Here is a 15,289-nt window from a genome sequence, read left to right as displayed (position 1 = left end):
ATGATACACTTCTAGTTAAACAGAGTGTTCTCAAGTTTATCTCTCCACTACAGTCACCCTCTTAACATTGTGATATGGTTTCTGCAGCGGCAGAGAGGCGGGAGGTTGAGCCTCCCTGGGGTGGGGGGAGGGTGCCTTTTGGTGCCAGAGCCAGGGGCATTGAAGGGTTGTGGCCCTGTCCACGGTGACCCTTCCTCACAGTCCTATGGCCACACTGGGGTGTGAGACAGAGCCCAGGCCCTGGGTCTATGGGGCCAGTGCTGGTTAGAGATATGGCAGGTGGGAGGGGTGGACTATCCTTCGGGTGACTGGGGCATTGCCGGGCAGGTTCAGGCTGACCAGTACATCCCCGAGGAGGACATCCACGGAGAGATGGACACTATTGAGCGCCAGCTGGATGCCCTGGAACACCGCGGGGTCCTGCTGGAAGAGAAGCTTCGCGGCGGAGTGAATGGTGCGGGAACTGCTGTGGGGCCTGGTGGGTGGGACTGACGGGTGGCAGGAGCCTCCCTCCCTGGGGATGAGTCTTGGTGTCTCCGCTGAGGGCCAGGAGTGCTGCCAGCCCTGGCCTCAATAGGCATCTGGCTTCCAGAGGGCCGTGAGGATGACATGCTGGTGGACTGGTTCAAGCTCATCCATGAGAAACATCTGCTGGTGCGGCGGGAGTCTGAGCTCATCTATGTGTGAGTCCTCACCCCCTCGGCCCCCTCCTTCCCAGAATCCATAGTGTTTGGAACGGAGAATCTTCCCTGTCTTCCTGCATCACTGACAGCACAGGGCAGGGAAGCCACATGAGGGGCAGGGTTCATAGTTGCCTCTCCCCACCCTCTAGTTTCAAGCAGCAGAATCTGGAGCAGCGCCAGGCAGATGTAGAGTACGAGCTCCGGTGCCTTCTTAACAAGCCAGGTGAGTGTAGCCACACGTACTCCTCTGGCACCTGCCCAGGGGCCTGGTGACATTGCCAAGTGGGCCCAGTTCTTACCCTCCACGCTGGGGCATAGACAGAGCCCTGATGGGGATACACAGTAGCCTCTGGGAACAGGGCCAGAGGAGGAGAGGGCCAGGAGGTGCTCTCTGGGTCATAGGTGATAAATAGGCTCGAGTGATGGCAGGAGAAGGGACAGCATGGCCAGTGTGGGCTCATTTGGCATCAGGGATGATAGGCTTTCAGAGAGCCCCAGCACAGGAGCAGACGGGCCTATTTTGGCTGCTCCCTCTTCTGGAACTTGTGGATAGACAGGTGCCTGCTGGGGAGATTCTTCAGGCTCCAGGGCCCAGGGCTGTCCCAGATGAGTAGATGACAGCACATGCCTGTCCAGAGGCACCTCTGGGCTCATGGCCATGAGTGGTGACAGCCATGGTGGGAGGGGAGGTGGGAGGATCCCCTGCACACTGTGGCCCCGAAGGACTCTGGGGGTGGGGGGCACGATGGGCCCAGAATGGCCAGAGGGGCAGCAGGAGGGATTGGGTGTGGAGTCACATAGTCCTGTGTTGTGCTGTGTTCCATCACTAACATGCTGGAGGCAGGGGATGGGGCGGGGAGGGAGGCTAAGCAGGTTTCTTAGCCTCCCTGAGTCAGTGGCTTCAAGTATAAGACAAGATGAGGGTACCTACCTTGCAGGTGTTCCTGGGACAGGAAAGAGTGGATGTAGAAACACTCTGTGCCCCTCGAGGGGCTGATGGTTGATGGTTATATGTGGTTGGGTTGGGGTCTGTGGCTCTGACATGTAGTTGAGACCACAGGAGCCAGGGCTCTTGACCACTTCCTATGTCCCAGGCAGTGGGCTTCTCGTTCCCATTTCACCGATGAGGAAATGGAAAACCAGAGGTTGAGTCTTGCCCATTGGTGGTGGAGCTGGGCTGCTAATCCCTGTCTCCGACTTGGCCTGGCCCTGTGCACACAGCCCCTCCTGCTGCTGGGACAGTGGCCCTGCCTCTCCACTGACTAGGGAACTTGGGAGGCTGGGTAAGACCCAGAGGCAGAAGTGTCTAGAAGCCACTCTGCTGCCATCTATGAGTCATTCTCACATCTCCTGGAGGCTGGGGCCCAGCCCCACACAGAGGGAGCCACAGCGACCCCCTGTGGCTAGAGCGGGTGCAGTCCTGTGCACCGTGGCCAGCCTGGCCCTGGGCTGATTGGGTTGCTTCTCCAGGCTTCTGTGCGATGACAGCATGTCCTGGGCTTGCCGTCCTGTCCTGGATGTTGCTTTTGCAGTGTGAGACTGATTTATAAGGCCCCAGGTCGGTTAGGGACCCATACAATACTATAAGGGCTGTAGCTTGGGGACGTCAGGCTACCCAGCTTCAAATACTGGCTCTGCCCTTGCTGTGTGACCCTGGTCAAGGACCTAGCTTCCCTGAGCCTCCGTTTCCCCACATGTAGTTTAGGGACATGACCTCCCCAGGCCCCACATTTGGGAAGTAGCAGAGGGATTTGAATTGGGATGGTGACTCCCATGCTGTCCCCATAACTATGCTGAACCACCTGCTCCTGAGCATTGGCAAGGTGAGGTGTAAGGACATTGGAACATGACTGGGGTGGGGGGGCCTCAGGATGTTTATTTCAAGACAGGGAGGCCTGTGGTGGCAGATGTTGTAGAGGGAAGGCTAGGTATGGGCATCCTTCCCCTGGGAACCTGCGGGCTATATGAGAGGGAAACTAAGGGGCAGGTGGGCCCTCCTGGGTGGTCCTGTGGGGTAGCTCGAGTTCTCGAGAGGAGGCTGGTGGGGCAGAAGGTATATGATGCCACAGGGACCTCCTGGCTGGGCTCACCACCCCCAGGGGTCCTGTCCCCTCTAATCTGCCCTCCTGCATGGCATTATATTAAGATCCCAATATGCCACTTGGGTTGCATTGTTTCTACTGCATAGGACCCCTGGAGTCCCCTGTTGCCTCCCCAGCCCTGCCCCACTCTGTTCAGCCCACCTTTGGAGGCTCTCAGTAGGCCCAGCCTGAATCCTGCCTCCTCGCAGAAACCACCTAGTGAACATTCATTGAGTGAATGAATGATCAGAAGCAGGAGACCTGGGACGCCTGGCTGGCTCAGCAGTTAAGCGCTTGCCTTTGGCCCAGGGCATGATCCTGGAGTCCCAGGATTGAGTCCCACGTCGGACTCCCTGCATGGAGCCTGCTTCTCCCTCTGCCTATGTCTCTGGCTCTCTCTCTGTGTCTCTCATGAATAAATAAATAAAATCTTTAAAACAACAACAACAACAAAAAAAAGAAGCAGGAGACCCTTTGGCAAGAGCTGGTCTCTGTTCTCAGAGCATGTGTTGTGCTCACCCTCCCAGAGCCTCAAGGTTTTTTTGGTAGGCAGCCCAGTAGCCTTGGTCTCTTCCTTTTTTTTTTTTTTTTTTTTTAAAGACTTTATTTATTTATTCATGAGAGAGAGAGAGAGAGAGAGAGAGAAGCAGAGACACAGGAAGAAGGAGAAGCAGGCTCCATGCAGGAAGCCCGATGTGGGACTCGATCCCGGGACTCCAGGATCACTCCCTGGGCCAAAGGCAGGCGCTAAACCGCTGAGCCACCCAGGGATCCCCCTTGGTCTCTTCCTTAACAATCTTCATTTCTCCCCAAATGGCCTACCGGGTAGGCCCCTCTTTCCTGTCCTAACAGGATTCAGCATGGGGGTGGTCGCAGCCACCTCAGCACTTAGGTCCTGGCTTCCTGGGAAGGCAGGAGGGTTTCCCACCATTCAGTTCCCCAACTTTTCAGCACTTAGGTCCTGGCTTCCTGGGAAGGCAGGAGGGTTTCCCACCATTCAGTTCCCCAACTTTTCTCCCCGGACAGAAAAGGATTGGACAGAGGAGGACCGGGGCCGAGAGAAGGTGCTGATGCAGGAGCTCGTGACCCTTATCGAGCAGCGCAACGCCATCGTTAACTGCCTGGATGAGGACCGGCAGAGGTGATGGGGCTGGGGAGGGGCTCTCCCTCGGGGTGGGGGGTTATTCTCTGCAGGAGGGGCCCAGAGCAGGCCAGGCCAGCCCTGCCCTCACTGCCAGCAATCCCAGCACACCCTCCGTCAACTTGGAGGGGCTCAGGCTGGAAGGACACTCGGCTTCCCTTTCTCATTTCAGGGAGGAGGAGGAAGACAAGATGTTGGAAGCCATGATCAGGAGGAAAGGTGAGGCCCCTTCCAGGGCTCTGGTCCATCCAGACCAGAGGGCAGGGGGCAGGTTGAACAGAGGGTCAGAGTGGGCGCTACAGGGATCATGTGTGCAAACTCTTAGCCTCTCTCTTGCCGGGAGGGCCATGTGTGGCGAGGCAGGCCAGCCTAGAGCCAGGAGGCTTGTGGCCTGGACTCAGAGGGTGGGCTGCAGTGAGGGCTGCAGTGGGCAAAGAGCACTTTCCCAGGGTGGCTGCATGAAGCCCGGAGTTCCTCCTTGACATCTGCGGCTGATCTTGGAAAAACTTATGGGCTAGAGGTGCCTAGGGGGCTCTGACTCTTGGTTTCAGCTCTGGTTGTGATCTCAGGGTCATTAAGCCCTGTGTCTGGCTGGCTCTGTGCTCAGCAAGGAGTCTACTTGGGGATTCTCTCCCTCTGTCCTCCCCCCACTCGAGGACTTGCACCTGCGTAGTCTCTCTCAAATAAATAAATACATCTTAAAAAAAGAGAGAGAGAGGTTGGTGGGCTCAAACAATAATAGTCCCTGTAGAGAGATAAGATGGTACCTGAAACAGTTAAAAGAGCACTGGCCTGAGAGGAGACCTGGGTTTAATCTTGGTTCCACCAGTGACTCACTTTGTGGCGTTGTGGTTAGGTCTGGACTCTAGTCAGGCTGCTTGGGTTCCAGTCCCAGCTCTGGAACTTACTAACTGGGTAACTTGGAGCCAGTGATTTCAGCCATTTCAGCCCTGCAGGCTTCACCTTCCTTGCGGGCAGCTTGGAGAGCACAGAAAGTGCTTAGCCCGGAGCCAGCACCTGCAGAGAGCTCAGTTGGTGTTAGTCCATTTCAAAGGCCCCCATCTTCCTCGTCTATAAAACTGAGGATGTGAGGCAGATGATTTTTGACATCCTTCTAGCTCTGGCAGTGTTTGTGTTGTAGCCCTCAGAGCTGAGCGCACCAGCCTAGGGGAGAGCTGGGCCTTTTCATGATAAACCTGTGCTAGGCTTCAGAGTTCCAGATTGCCTTCACGTTTGTTTATTTCTGGGTCCTTGCCAGAACACTGGGACAGGGGAATGGTCCCCATCTGGTGGGCTCGCTAAGGTGAAGTGATGTGCCCAGGACTCCACATGGGCTGGAGGAGCAGAGCTGGGCCTTCGTCGCTGCCCCCAGCCCGTCCCGTCCCAACATACTTCGCTTTCCCTTCTGCAGAGTTCCAGAAGGAGGCTGAACCCGAGGGCAGGAAGAAGGGGAAGTTCAAGACCATGAAGGTGCTGAAGCTGCTAGCACATAAGCGGGATACCAAGAGCAAGCCCCCGGGGGACAAGAGCTAACCGCCGGGGTGGCCAGTGGGACTTCCACCTGTCCTGGCGCACACGGCCCCTGTGCTGTGCTCTGCGGGGAGGACACCCTGCTTCCCATCAGGATCAGTCCTGGGGAATGACGACGTCAGGGGACGGGGCCTCTGGGTGACAGCCTCTCCCTCCTCAGGGGCCCTCTGGCTGGTCTGGGCCAACGAGTTTTCTTCCCTCTTCTCTGTGCCACAGGCAGCTGTGGCTCCGCCCTGCCCTCATCTGGTTCTGATGATTCCAGATGCCGGGACTGACCTGAGGAGCAAGCAGGGTCCTAGGTCCGGGGAGTGGCAGTGGCTGAGCACAGCTTCCTGGTGCACCCCAGCACCTGCAGTGACAGGCAGCCCCTCAGTCCCTCTTCCCTTCTGTACTGTGTCCGGATGGGATTCTTAGCTGTCAGAGTTGTGACCTGAAGGTCCTTCCATCCACATGGTCTGCCCATGGTGGATCTCTGGCCTGGGTCTCCTGTCTCCAGGGCTTAGCCAGCTGGCAAGCAGGGCTTGGCTGCACTGGCATCTTCCTGCCCCAGCCCTGGCTCTGAGCCCCCATCTTCCTTTCCAGCGCAGGTGGCCCTCAATCTGTTTCTCCTCACTCAGGAGCTCTATTTATGAAAGTCTAATTAGGTTTGAGCTTATCACTGTGTCTTCAGACATGAATGGGCCCAATGGACAAAGCCCTTCTCCCTCTGTCCCTCCAAGTTCTAGGAGGTGCTTCTGTTATCTCCCCCTGTTCCCTCGGAGACCTCACCTCCCAGGACTTGGGGCTGGGGGCCATGCTGGGTGGCCAGGGGTACCCTAGAGCCGAGTCCCTGGAGAGGGCCTCTGGGAGACAGGCCCAGTGGCAGTTCTAGTGCCTGGTCATCAGCCAAGGGAGCTGTGCTTCACAGAGGTGCTAATCCTGGTTCCTTAACACATTGTAGTCTTGACTTTCCCCTGCCACCCCAGGGCTGGGGGGTAGCGGGCCCGGTCCTGTGTGTGGTTGTCACCAGTCTGTCTCACACTTGACTGTTGTCCCTTCTCTCCCGACTTGTTTCCCCGAAGGACTGATGGCCACTCGTCCCACTGTGATGGCCATGGGAGAGGAAGAGCCGATGGGGACAACTGCCTTTCCCCCAGGGAATGCGTCCAGCAGCCCTCAGTCAAAGCACTGTTGCTATAAGCTATCTCTGGGGTGCTCTACGGCCCCCTCCCTCAGCTCACCTCTGGGGAAAGTACGCACTGTATTAACTTGTGAGGATTTTCCTCCCCAACAATAAATGGAGACAACCTCAGTTGCCAGTGCCCCAGAGCCTGAGACGCTTTGCCCTCAGCCAGGTTGGCCTTCTTTCCTGCCTCCACCATGCCCCGTGGCCGGGCATCTCTGGTCCCTGGGGAGGGGCACGTGGGGCTGTCCACTGCCAAGGGCATTGGCCCTTCTTCAGAGCTTGCTAGTGGGCAGGACCCTTCCTCTGCAGGGAGATGCAGCTCCCACAGCTACGCAGCCCCTGGCAGTCTCCTCCCAAACATGCCTGTTGACTGTTGCTGGTCACCAACTCCAAAGGCTTTTGGGGGTTGGGCTGGTCACATACCTGACCAGGCTGGGTGTAACCTGAGGGTGGCTCTGGCAGGCTGTCTTGGTGTCTAGAGACTCCGGTAGTGGGGACTGGGGTGTCTATGCCCCAACCAAAGGGGGAAGTTCTTCCTTACTTAAAGTCAACTGTAGCCTGTGAGGATGCAGGCCTAGTGTTGCCACACTTTTCCATTTTTCAAAAGAAGCTAGAAATCCACATTGTGTGCCTGTGTGATTTGTAAATGTTGGCAACTAATCTGACTTTAAATCAAGGATAGGCTGTGTTGTCACAGATGGGCCACATTTGTCCTGGGGTTCTCTAGTCTGTTGCCTCGGGGCTACGTGAGGGAGCCTTTGACATGGACATGATAGCTGTCCTTATCATGTTACATGCTCTGCCCTTGGGTCCTGGGGGCTTCCTGTGGGAATGTTCATGAGCCAGCCTTTGATCTGGCCCCTTCTACTTATCAGATGGGTAAGTTTGAGGCTATTGGGCCACATTTGTTCTACAGCTCAAAACTTGGGTCATGTGGCCTGTGGGGTTATATGAATCCCTCCAAGTAGGAGTGTTGGTTGGATTTCCCAAAATATTTTGATGTATGGGGACAGGAAATTGACAGAGTACTGGAGAGTGGAGAGCTTGTGGTTGTCAGAAGACATGGAGATGACGTATTGTGCGCCAGGCCTGGGGGTTGCTCTTGTGGTCAGAGGCCTCCTCCATAGCCCTGTGAGGCGGAGCCTCACTGATGAGCAGTCAGAGCTGAGGTTGGAGCTGATCAGGCTCACAGAGCACAGGCTGGGATCGGAGCTCAAGCCTGGCTCCTTTGGTCCAGCTTTCTCCCACCCTTGTGTTTCTGTGGGCTGTGGGTTTAGTGGAAAGCCCGAGAACTAACTCCTAACCCTGAATGGGCTATTTGCCAGTTGAATGACCTTGGTTACAGTGTCTTAGGGAGCCTTAGATTTCACACAGGAATAGCAAACCGTGTTCGCAGGGTTTTATTGAGAGAATGAACCGAGTGAAATTCAGCACCTGGCACAGTGCCTGGCCAAGGGGTGTTCAAGAAGTGTTGGTTCTCACTTCCACTTGAGATATGCAAACAGTTGAAAAGCATCTGTGCTTGAAAATTCTAACTCCTTGAACAAATAAGCCTATCCTTCTGAAAACAAAACGGTGTATATTATGACCTACGTTAAATGTGTCTTACTGGCCAATTAATCATAGTGGTTAAACATTTGCCTAAGGCTGTAAGAAGTCAAATAAGTAGGTCCTAAGGCAGGTAGGAAGAAAGGAATCATTCATTCTGAAGTTCTGCAAACTGTGTGGGACATCCAGTGGGTGTGGGGTAGGGAGTGGGGGGAAGAGGCCCAGTGGATGCTCTCAGACATGGGCCTTGCCTTCACTGTGTATGGACTCTTTCCCTGAGAAAAGACCATTAGTTTGTGTGTGTGCGTGTGCATGTATGTCAGTGATTGTGGGTCTCAGCAGCTCAACTCACCCAGGCTCCCTGGGCAGAGTCTTGAAGAGAACCAGCTCATTCTCTGGGATTGGTCCATTTCCTAGGGTGCTGTGTGTGCCCAGGGGCCCCTAGGCCAGGGCAGTGCTTCACGGCCATTTGATGTGGCTGAAGGCCAGGGTAGATGGGCTGGCCAGGGGGTGGGCTCCAGTGATCTAGGATGGGCTACTCTGCCCCTGTCTCTGGAGACAGATCAGGGGGTAGCAAGAGCCTTCTAAGGTCCTCATTCCTCTTGTGGTCAATGTCTTCCATTTCCCGTAGTTTCTGCAAAAGGCATCAGGGAAACTGGCTAGCAGGGTGGGAACTTGAGGAGCCACTGCTGATGTGAGAGAGGACTCCCAGACCTGGGCCAGACCTGGGCTACAGCTACCCTGTCCACTCACATTTGCTGCTGCGCATGTATGGTAGACCCACCCCCACCCCTTCCCGGCTGCCTCTCCTACCTGGGAGATCTCAGCAAGGATGATCCCTCGGTACTGTCTGCCCTGTCCCAGTGCCTCCATGCCAGCCAGGAATTCCTTCCTCTCCTGGATTTCCTTTACCACTAGACAGGGGGAGAAGGGCCATCAGTGTACAGGGCAGTGGGGGGCCAGCAGGTGCCTGGGAGGGATGGGGGAGAGGAAGCAGTTCTGTGGTCAGTGTTTCTCACTCTGGCCACGGGTTATGGGCCCCTCCACACCCCCTATTCCAGCAGGAGTGGTCTATCAGTGGCTTACATTCTTCAAAGCGGTCCAGCTCTGGGGCTGGGTCCTTCTGTTGTACAGGAGGGGGCTTCCTTTTCTGTTCCTTTAAGTCCTTCCCAGTGGCAAAAATATTTTGGAGTCTTCGTTTCTCTTTCTCCAGATCTCCTGTAGGGCCCAGAAATGACCTAATGAAGGCAGGCAGGGCACCCCATTCATGGTCTGAGTTCCTATTTGGGCATGCTTGCACCAGGGTCCCTGGGCAACCTGGAGGGGGCTTCTGCAAACCAGGCACTTCTGGCCCTAGGAGCCCTCGAGCTTGTGTTGAGACTGGAAAGGGAAGGGCTGGAAGAACGAATGCCAGAACCCACACACTGCTCTGGTACAGAGCGAGGCTAAGAAAACTGCTTGCCTCTGGGTATAGAGGCTGCATGGGGCTGTCGGCAGGTCTGTGCCAAGAGTTCTATCGGACGCCAAGTAGGAAGGGGCACAGAGGCTCCGTGAAGTAGCCTGGCATGCAGAGGAGCTCTGGACTTGGCGGGGGGGGGGGCGGCTTGTGACCTTAAGAGAGCAGCGGCTGTGAGACCTGACAGCCAAACATTCATCAGGGACTGGTGGACTTCAGTTAATCATTTGAGAGTTCTAAAAAAGTACAAAAGGATCATCTGTTTTTTCCTGCAACCTGAACACCCCCAAGCTAACAAGTGCCAAGGTTCAAGCACATTAGTATAAACAGCATGAGGATTTGATTAGACACCTGCTCACCTGCCCTGTGGGCTGCTTGCCCCACCCCTGGCCCCTTGGGGAAGGAGGTGGAAGAGGGGCTCTCTAGGCCCTCTCACTTACGGGGGGCTTGAGGCTTGAATGGCTCCCTGCTGTAGGCCCCATTGGCTTGGCACATGCTGGCAGGCCGGAGGTGGGGCCGGGCCGCCAGGATGGGAGGCAGGTAGATGGTCGAGGTTGTCTGTTTGGAAGGCAAGACCCTCTGGCTGGATGTCGGGCTGCACTGTAGGGGCAGAGTGTCTCCTCCTAGGGAAGGAAGGTTTGGGTGAGGGGCACCTACCTGTTTTTTTTTTTTTTTTTTTTAAATTTATAAAAATGATACCTGCCTGTTAAAACAAGTCAAACAGTATAGAGTCTTCCCTTCTCTCCTCCAATCCCCCACCCCCACCCACAATGAGCAATTGTTAGGATTTGTTGGTCTTGTTCCATACTTTTTAATGTTAATACAAACATGTACAAAGATACATGGGTGTATATGACATTCGTGTTTCAAACACTGGATCATACTCTATTATATTCAGTAATAGACTCTTAACAATTTATCATGGACAACCTTCCAGATCACTCCATTTATATATAACTTATTTTTTAAAACTATATACTAGTTCTTAGAATGGATACATTATTTATTTTATTCAACTAGTCTCCTAATTTCAGAAATTCAGCCTTTTTCCCCCTTCCCTTTTTTTTTACTACTTCAAACAATGCTGCAATAAACATTCTTGAGCATCAAGCCTCTATACTGGTGCTTTTATTTCTATAGATGGATTCCTAAAACCTGCTTGGTACATAGGTGGGAAGGGATGGTTTGGATGGTATACACCAGTCCTGCCTACCATCCACGCCCACTGTCTTGGCCTAGATCTGGGGCTCCTCCTCCAGACCAGCTGAATGTGTTACCTCCTATCTGGTTGGCTGATCCCTCCTCTCATTTGCCCCAAAGCCCATCTCAGAGCAGGCCCCACCTGTTGTTTTGATCTGGCTCCCATGTATCTGTTCTGTGTGTCCAACCTTCTGTCATCCACCCAGCAAATACATACTGAGCATCTGCTCTGTGCCAGGCCCAGGACATTGGGGGTAAAGTGGTAAGTAAGACAAAGTCCTGCCCTCGTTGCACTTACATTTGGGGTTGGAGGGTGTGGATGATGATTAAGTAAATTACATAGTTAGATTGTGACAGTACAGGGATGGAATGGAGTACGTCAGAGCAGGATTTACAATTTTAAATAGGGTAGGCAGGGAAGGACCTCACCAAAAATGGTGGTGCAGAGACTTTGGGGAAGAGCATTCCAGGCAGAAGGAACAGAGCAAAATTTATGAGGTGATAATGTGCCTGGGGTGTCTGAGCAACAGCCAGGAAGCTAGGATGCCAGCAATGGACTGAACAATGCAGGGGTATAGTGTGTGTAGAGGTGTGTAGAGGTCAGAGGAGAGGCACAGCAAGAGAAGTAGACAGCCTTGTAGGCCTTTGGAAAGACTGGCTTTTCCTTTGAGGTGGGAAGCCATCAGAGGGTTTTGAGCAGGAAAGTTACATGATCCTTTGGCTGCTTGCCATTACTTCCCACTAACCCTCCCCTTCCCACAGCCTCTACCTAGAGCCACACCAAGGCTTTCCTATTCTTCCCTAAAGAGATGCTGTGCCTCCTAGAATGTCCCTCCTTCTCCCTCTACTCTCTATTTCTGCCTGTCCAGTGCCAAGTGCTACCTCCCTCTATGGCCTATCCTTGGCAGATGATTAGGGCCCAAGTAATTCCGGGAGTTCAGATGAAGGAGAGGCATTTGTGGCTTGCAACAGAATTCGAATGATGCCTCAAAACAAAAAGTAAATTTGGTTAGGAGAAAAGGAGGGGGTTATAGAAGAAAGCTGACTCAACACCAACACTTGGAGGCAAGTTTTTTAAAAAAGATGATGAAGTGGGGGCCTGGGTTGGCACAATTGGTTAAGCATCTGACTCTTGGTTTTGGCTTAGGTTGTGATCTCAGGATCGTGGTTTGAGCCCCATGTCAGGCTCTGTGCTGAGCTTGGAGTCTGCTTGAGATTCTCTCCCTCTGCCCACCCTCATTCTCTCTAAAATAAATCTTTAAAAATCAATCAATCAAAAGAACACTCAGGAGAATAAAACTGTCAGCCAAACCAGTTACTTACCTTGGTTTCTCCACTAATGAAATCAGTTCTTCAGTAAATATCCAGCACTGGGCACTGGGGCTACTGTGGTGAACATGGCAGACATAATCCTTGGTCTCCAGGAATTTAAGTGGAATTTCTAGCACCTTCTTTTTGTAGTCATGCTACAGGGGGCACTATGGGTTGCAGAGTGCAAAAATGGAGTAATGGGATTTGGATGTGCTAAGACGCCAGGCTCTGACAGCTGAGTTGTCCTTGTCTGCAGTGAGGAAGATCTGACTCCCTACTGGGATGGCCCAGCCTGCCCCTGGCCACTGCTGGACATGCCCTGCTGATATTTGCCTCTTTGGCTCTCCCTTCTCTTTGCTTCTGTGGCTGCTCAGGTGCCCTCTCTAATACATCCTTCTGCAAATAAGGCAATCACTTGTGGTGGATTCACTAGAGAAGATTCTGACATTCTCTCTCTCCAAGGCCGTTTCACAGGTCTCTTCTGATCCATTAGATACCAACTCAGTTAAATCTCAGGGAGCATGGTAGTTTTCAAGATCTTAGCACCTTGCTATTGTGCCCATGAACTTCTACTTTTTGGTTTTCCTTCAAAATAACTAATATAGTGGGTGGACAGGGTGAGCTGGAAAGCATCTGCAAACTCTTCCTGTGCTGGAATTATGCCAATTGTCTTGCTTCTGCTAGCTAAACTGTGACAATAAAACTATGAGCAAGACCCACACACATACAGAGTCTTTTCCCCTGGAGAGCTCACGTGGTATGCGTGTAACAGGGAGGGACAGATTGCAGACATGACCACATGGAGACTATTTTGGCTGGGCAGGATCTCTCGATCAGGCTGTGATCTCTTGGAAGGTTGGCCAGAGGTAGCCCTGGTGGCGCAGTGGTTTGGCGCCGCCTGCAGCCCGGGGTGTGATCCTGGAGACCCGGAATCGAGTCCCACATCAGGCTTCCTGCATGGAGCCTGCTTCTCCCTCTGCCTGTGTCTCTGCCTCTCTCTCGCTCTCTCTGAATGAATGAATAAATAAATCTTAAAAAAAAAAAAAAAAAAGGAAGGTTGGCCAGAGACAGACTGTAAGAGGCTTGTTGTTGTGCTAGGACCCATGTCGTGGGAAGAAGCAAAAGGCCTAAAAGGTCAGTTCTCCAGGAGCAAGGGTGAGAAATGCTATTCAATTTTTTTTTTTTGCCTTTTAATTTTTTAAAAAGATTTATTTATTTCTAGAGGGAGAGAATGAGAGAGCCCACACACACAGGAGAAGGGGTAGGGGGAGAGAATCTTTTAAGCTGACTCCCTGTTGAGCACGAGCTCTCATGGGCTTGATCTCACAGCCCATAAGATCATGATCTGAGCTGAAACCAAGAGTCGGATGCTCAGCCAACTGAGCCACCCCAAGCACCCCTTCTTTGGTTTTTAAAAATTAGGTCGTCTACCCCTTAACATGGAAGAGCATTAAAAGTGTGGTTCTGGGGCACCTGGGTAGCTCAGTGGTTGAATGTCTGCCTTGGGCTCAGGTTGATTCCAGGGTCCTGGGATCAAGTCCTGCATCGGGCTCCCCACAGGGAACCTGCTTCTCCCTCTGCCTATGTCTCTGCCTCTCTGTGTCTCTCATGAATAAATAAATACAAATCTTAAAAAAAAAAAAAAAGTAGGGTCCTGAGTCCCTCAGCCCAGGAAGCCTCTGTGAACCACCTCTTACTTTTCATGGTGTCCATGATGTGGCGCTGTTGGAAGTTAGTCAGTTTGGATTCCTTCATCATCACTGCAAAGATAAAGTACCTTTATGAGGCCTCCTGGGCAGCAGGCAGAGCCCTTCATCTCACCCTATTCCAGTGTAAAACTGTATCACCTCCTAGCCCCATTATGTACCTGAGTACTCCTTCTCTCCCTTTCCTGCTTCACTGTTTTTTTCTGGAGCACTTACTACTATCAACATTCTATATATTTTGCTTATTTATTGTCCCCTTCCTACCAGAATATTAGCTTCATGAGATGGCAGGAATTTTTGCTGTTTCCCCGTTTTTAAAAACTGTTATATCCCCAGCACTTAGAACAATGTCTAAAGCACATTATGTAGGTTTAAAACTTTCGTTGTTGAGTGAATGAATGAATGGAGAGTATTTATTAAGCATGCAGCAGGGGCTGGAGCTACAGTTGTGAGCCCAGACAGGCACAATTCCTGCCCTGGTGGAGTTCATGATCTAGAGGGGTTGGTGAATATTAATCCAATGAGAGACAACTAAATGTCTGAGTACAGGTTGTGTTGTGCATTGAAGGAAAAGGTATGTGGTGGTGTGAAAGTGTGGAACCCTTGGTTCGACCCTGGTGGTGGCAGGTGGGGAGGAGATAAAGCGTCCCTGGGGAAATTGAAAGTGTGATCTAAGGAAGGCACAGGAGTCCGTCACTTTAAAATTCTAATTTCTTTGACTTTGGGCCACTTGCAAGTTGTAGGATCCCTGAACCTTTGTGAACCCCACGCCTCTTCTCTGTAAAATGACAATAGCGGTTGCTAAGCCACAGGTCCTGTAGGGGAGAACCGGCCTACAGGGGGTAACTGTCACTACCACTCTCGACACACTGACCTCTGAGCAGCTCGCAGGTCCCTGGGGTGTAAGTGGCCGGCTTGGGGCAGCGCCAGAACCCTGTTCCTTTGGTCACTGCCTCTATCCTTTCCTGGGAAGCCATGGGAGGGCTCTGGGAGGGAATAACGCAAGGGCGCAACCCCTGTCTCCCAGGTCTAATCTCCGCTCCCGCATCGCCCCGCCCCCCAACGCCCCCCAGTCTGGAGCGGGGGTGGAGCCACAGGAGTGTGACGTCGCCGTCAATGTCGCGGCAGTGCCCGATCCTTCCACCCCGAACAGATACACAGGCGGACCCCCCCCGCCCCGCCCCGCCACGAACGGAGACCTCATCCTGGCCCGGCGCCTGCGGCAGGGAAGCCCTCTCTGGAGGAAGGGGGCGTCGGGATAGCCGCGGTCCGGTCAGTGCCCGTTGAGGGATACGCCAAAATTCAGACCTCACCGTAAAGAAAGCCCCCAGCTGGTGCCCCCGCCACAGAGAGCGGCCAGGCTCGGGGGACCGTAACCACGGCTCCGCCGCGGCCCGGCGCCTGGGCCGCGCACAAACTCGCGGACCTCCGCGAGCAGAGGGGCCACCCGCGGCTCTGGCTACCATGG

The 15,289-nt window shown here is 53.4% G+C and overlaps 2 protein-coding genes across 8 annotated transcripts in view; one reads left to right on the top strand and one right to left on the bottom strand.

The window, feature by feature from the left end:
• Nucleotides 1-7,221, top strand: part of MICALL1 (MICAL like 1) — a 27,303-nt gene extending 20,082 nt beyond the window's left edge. For 2 of the 4 annotated variants that reach the window (XM_025460359.3, XM_025460372.3), the window contains exons 11-16: nucleotides 328-454; nucleotides 593-683; nucleotides 833-906; nucleotides 3,791-3,905; nucleotides 4,078-4,124; nucleotides 5,317-7,221. In XM_025460359.3, coding sequence (XP_025316144.1) covers nucleotides 328-454; nucleotides 593-683; nucleotides 833-906; nucleotides 3,791-3,905; nucleotides 4,078-4,124; nucleotides 5,317-5,438 — 576 coding nt within the window. In that variant the 3' untranslated portion in view covers nucleotides 5,439-7,221. The remainder of the gene's footprint in view (nucleotides 1-327; nucleotides 455-592; nucleotides 684-832; nucleotides 907-3,790; nucleotides 3,906-4,077; nucleotides 4,125-5,316) is intronic. The other 2 variants (XM_025460370.3, XR_004803325.2) reach the window with 2 other exon arrangements.
• Nucleotides 4,699-15,289, bottom strand: C10H22orf23 (chromosome 10 C22orf23 homolog). 4 transcript variants are annotated; one of them, XM_025460410.3, is made up of 7 exons: nucleotides 15,021-15,288; nucleotides 14,696-14,807; nucleotides 13,813-13,875; nucleotides 10,045-10,227; nucleotides 9,235-9,366; nucleotides 8,962-9,062; nucleotides 4,699-4,922 (listed from the first exon to the last, which is right to left on the bottom strand). In XM_025460410.3, the coding sequence occupies exons 1-7, from the start codon at nucleotides 15,285-15,287 to the stop codon at nucleotides 4,905-4,907; spliced, it is 876 nt and encodes a 291-aa protein (XP_025316195.3). In that variant the 5' UTR covers nucleotide 15,288; the 3' UTR covers nucleotides 4,699-4,904. The 4 variants fall into 4 exon arrangements, with proteins under 4 accessions (XP_025316195.3, XP_048971265.1, XP_035552324.2 ...); XM_049115308.1 differs by lacking the exon at nucleotides 4,699-4,922 and adding an exon at nucleotides 7,985-8,161 and having other exon boundaries at nucleotides 15,021-15,289; XM_035696431.2 differs by lacking the exon at nucleotides 4,699-4,922 and adding an exon at nucleotides 7,985-8,782 and having other exon boundaries at nucleotides 15,135-15,289.

The sequence above is a fragment of the Canis lupus genome, chromosome 10, assembly GCF_003254725.2.
Source record: "Canis lupus dingo isolate Sandy chromosome 10, ASM325472v2, whole genome shotgun sequence".
NCBI classification, from domain to species: domain Eukaryota; kingdom Metazoa; phylum Chordata; class Mammalia; order Carnivora; family Canidae; genus Canis; species Canis lupus.
The sequence above is the reverse complement of the archived record's forward strand: the minus strand, read 5'-3'. Positions and strand labels throughout refer to the sequence as shown.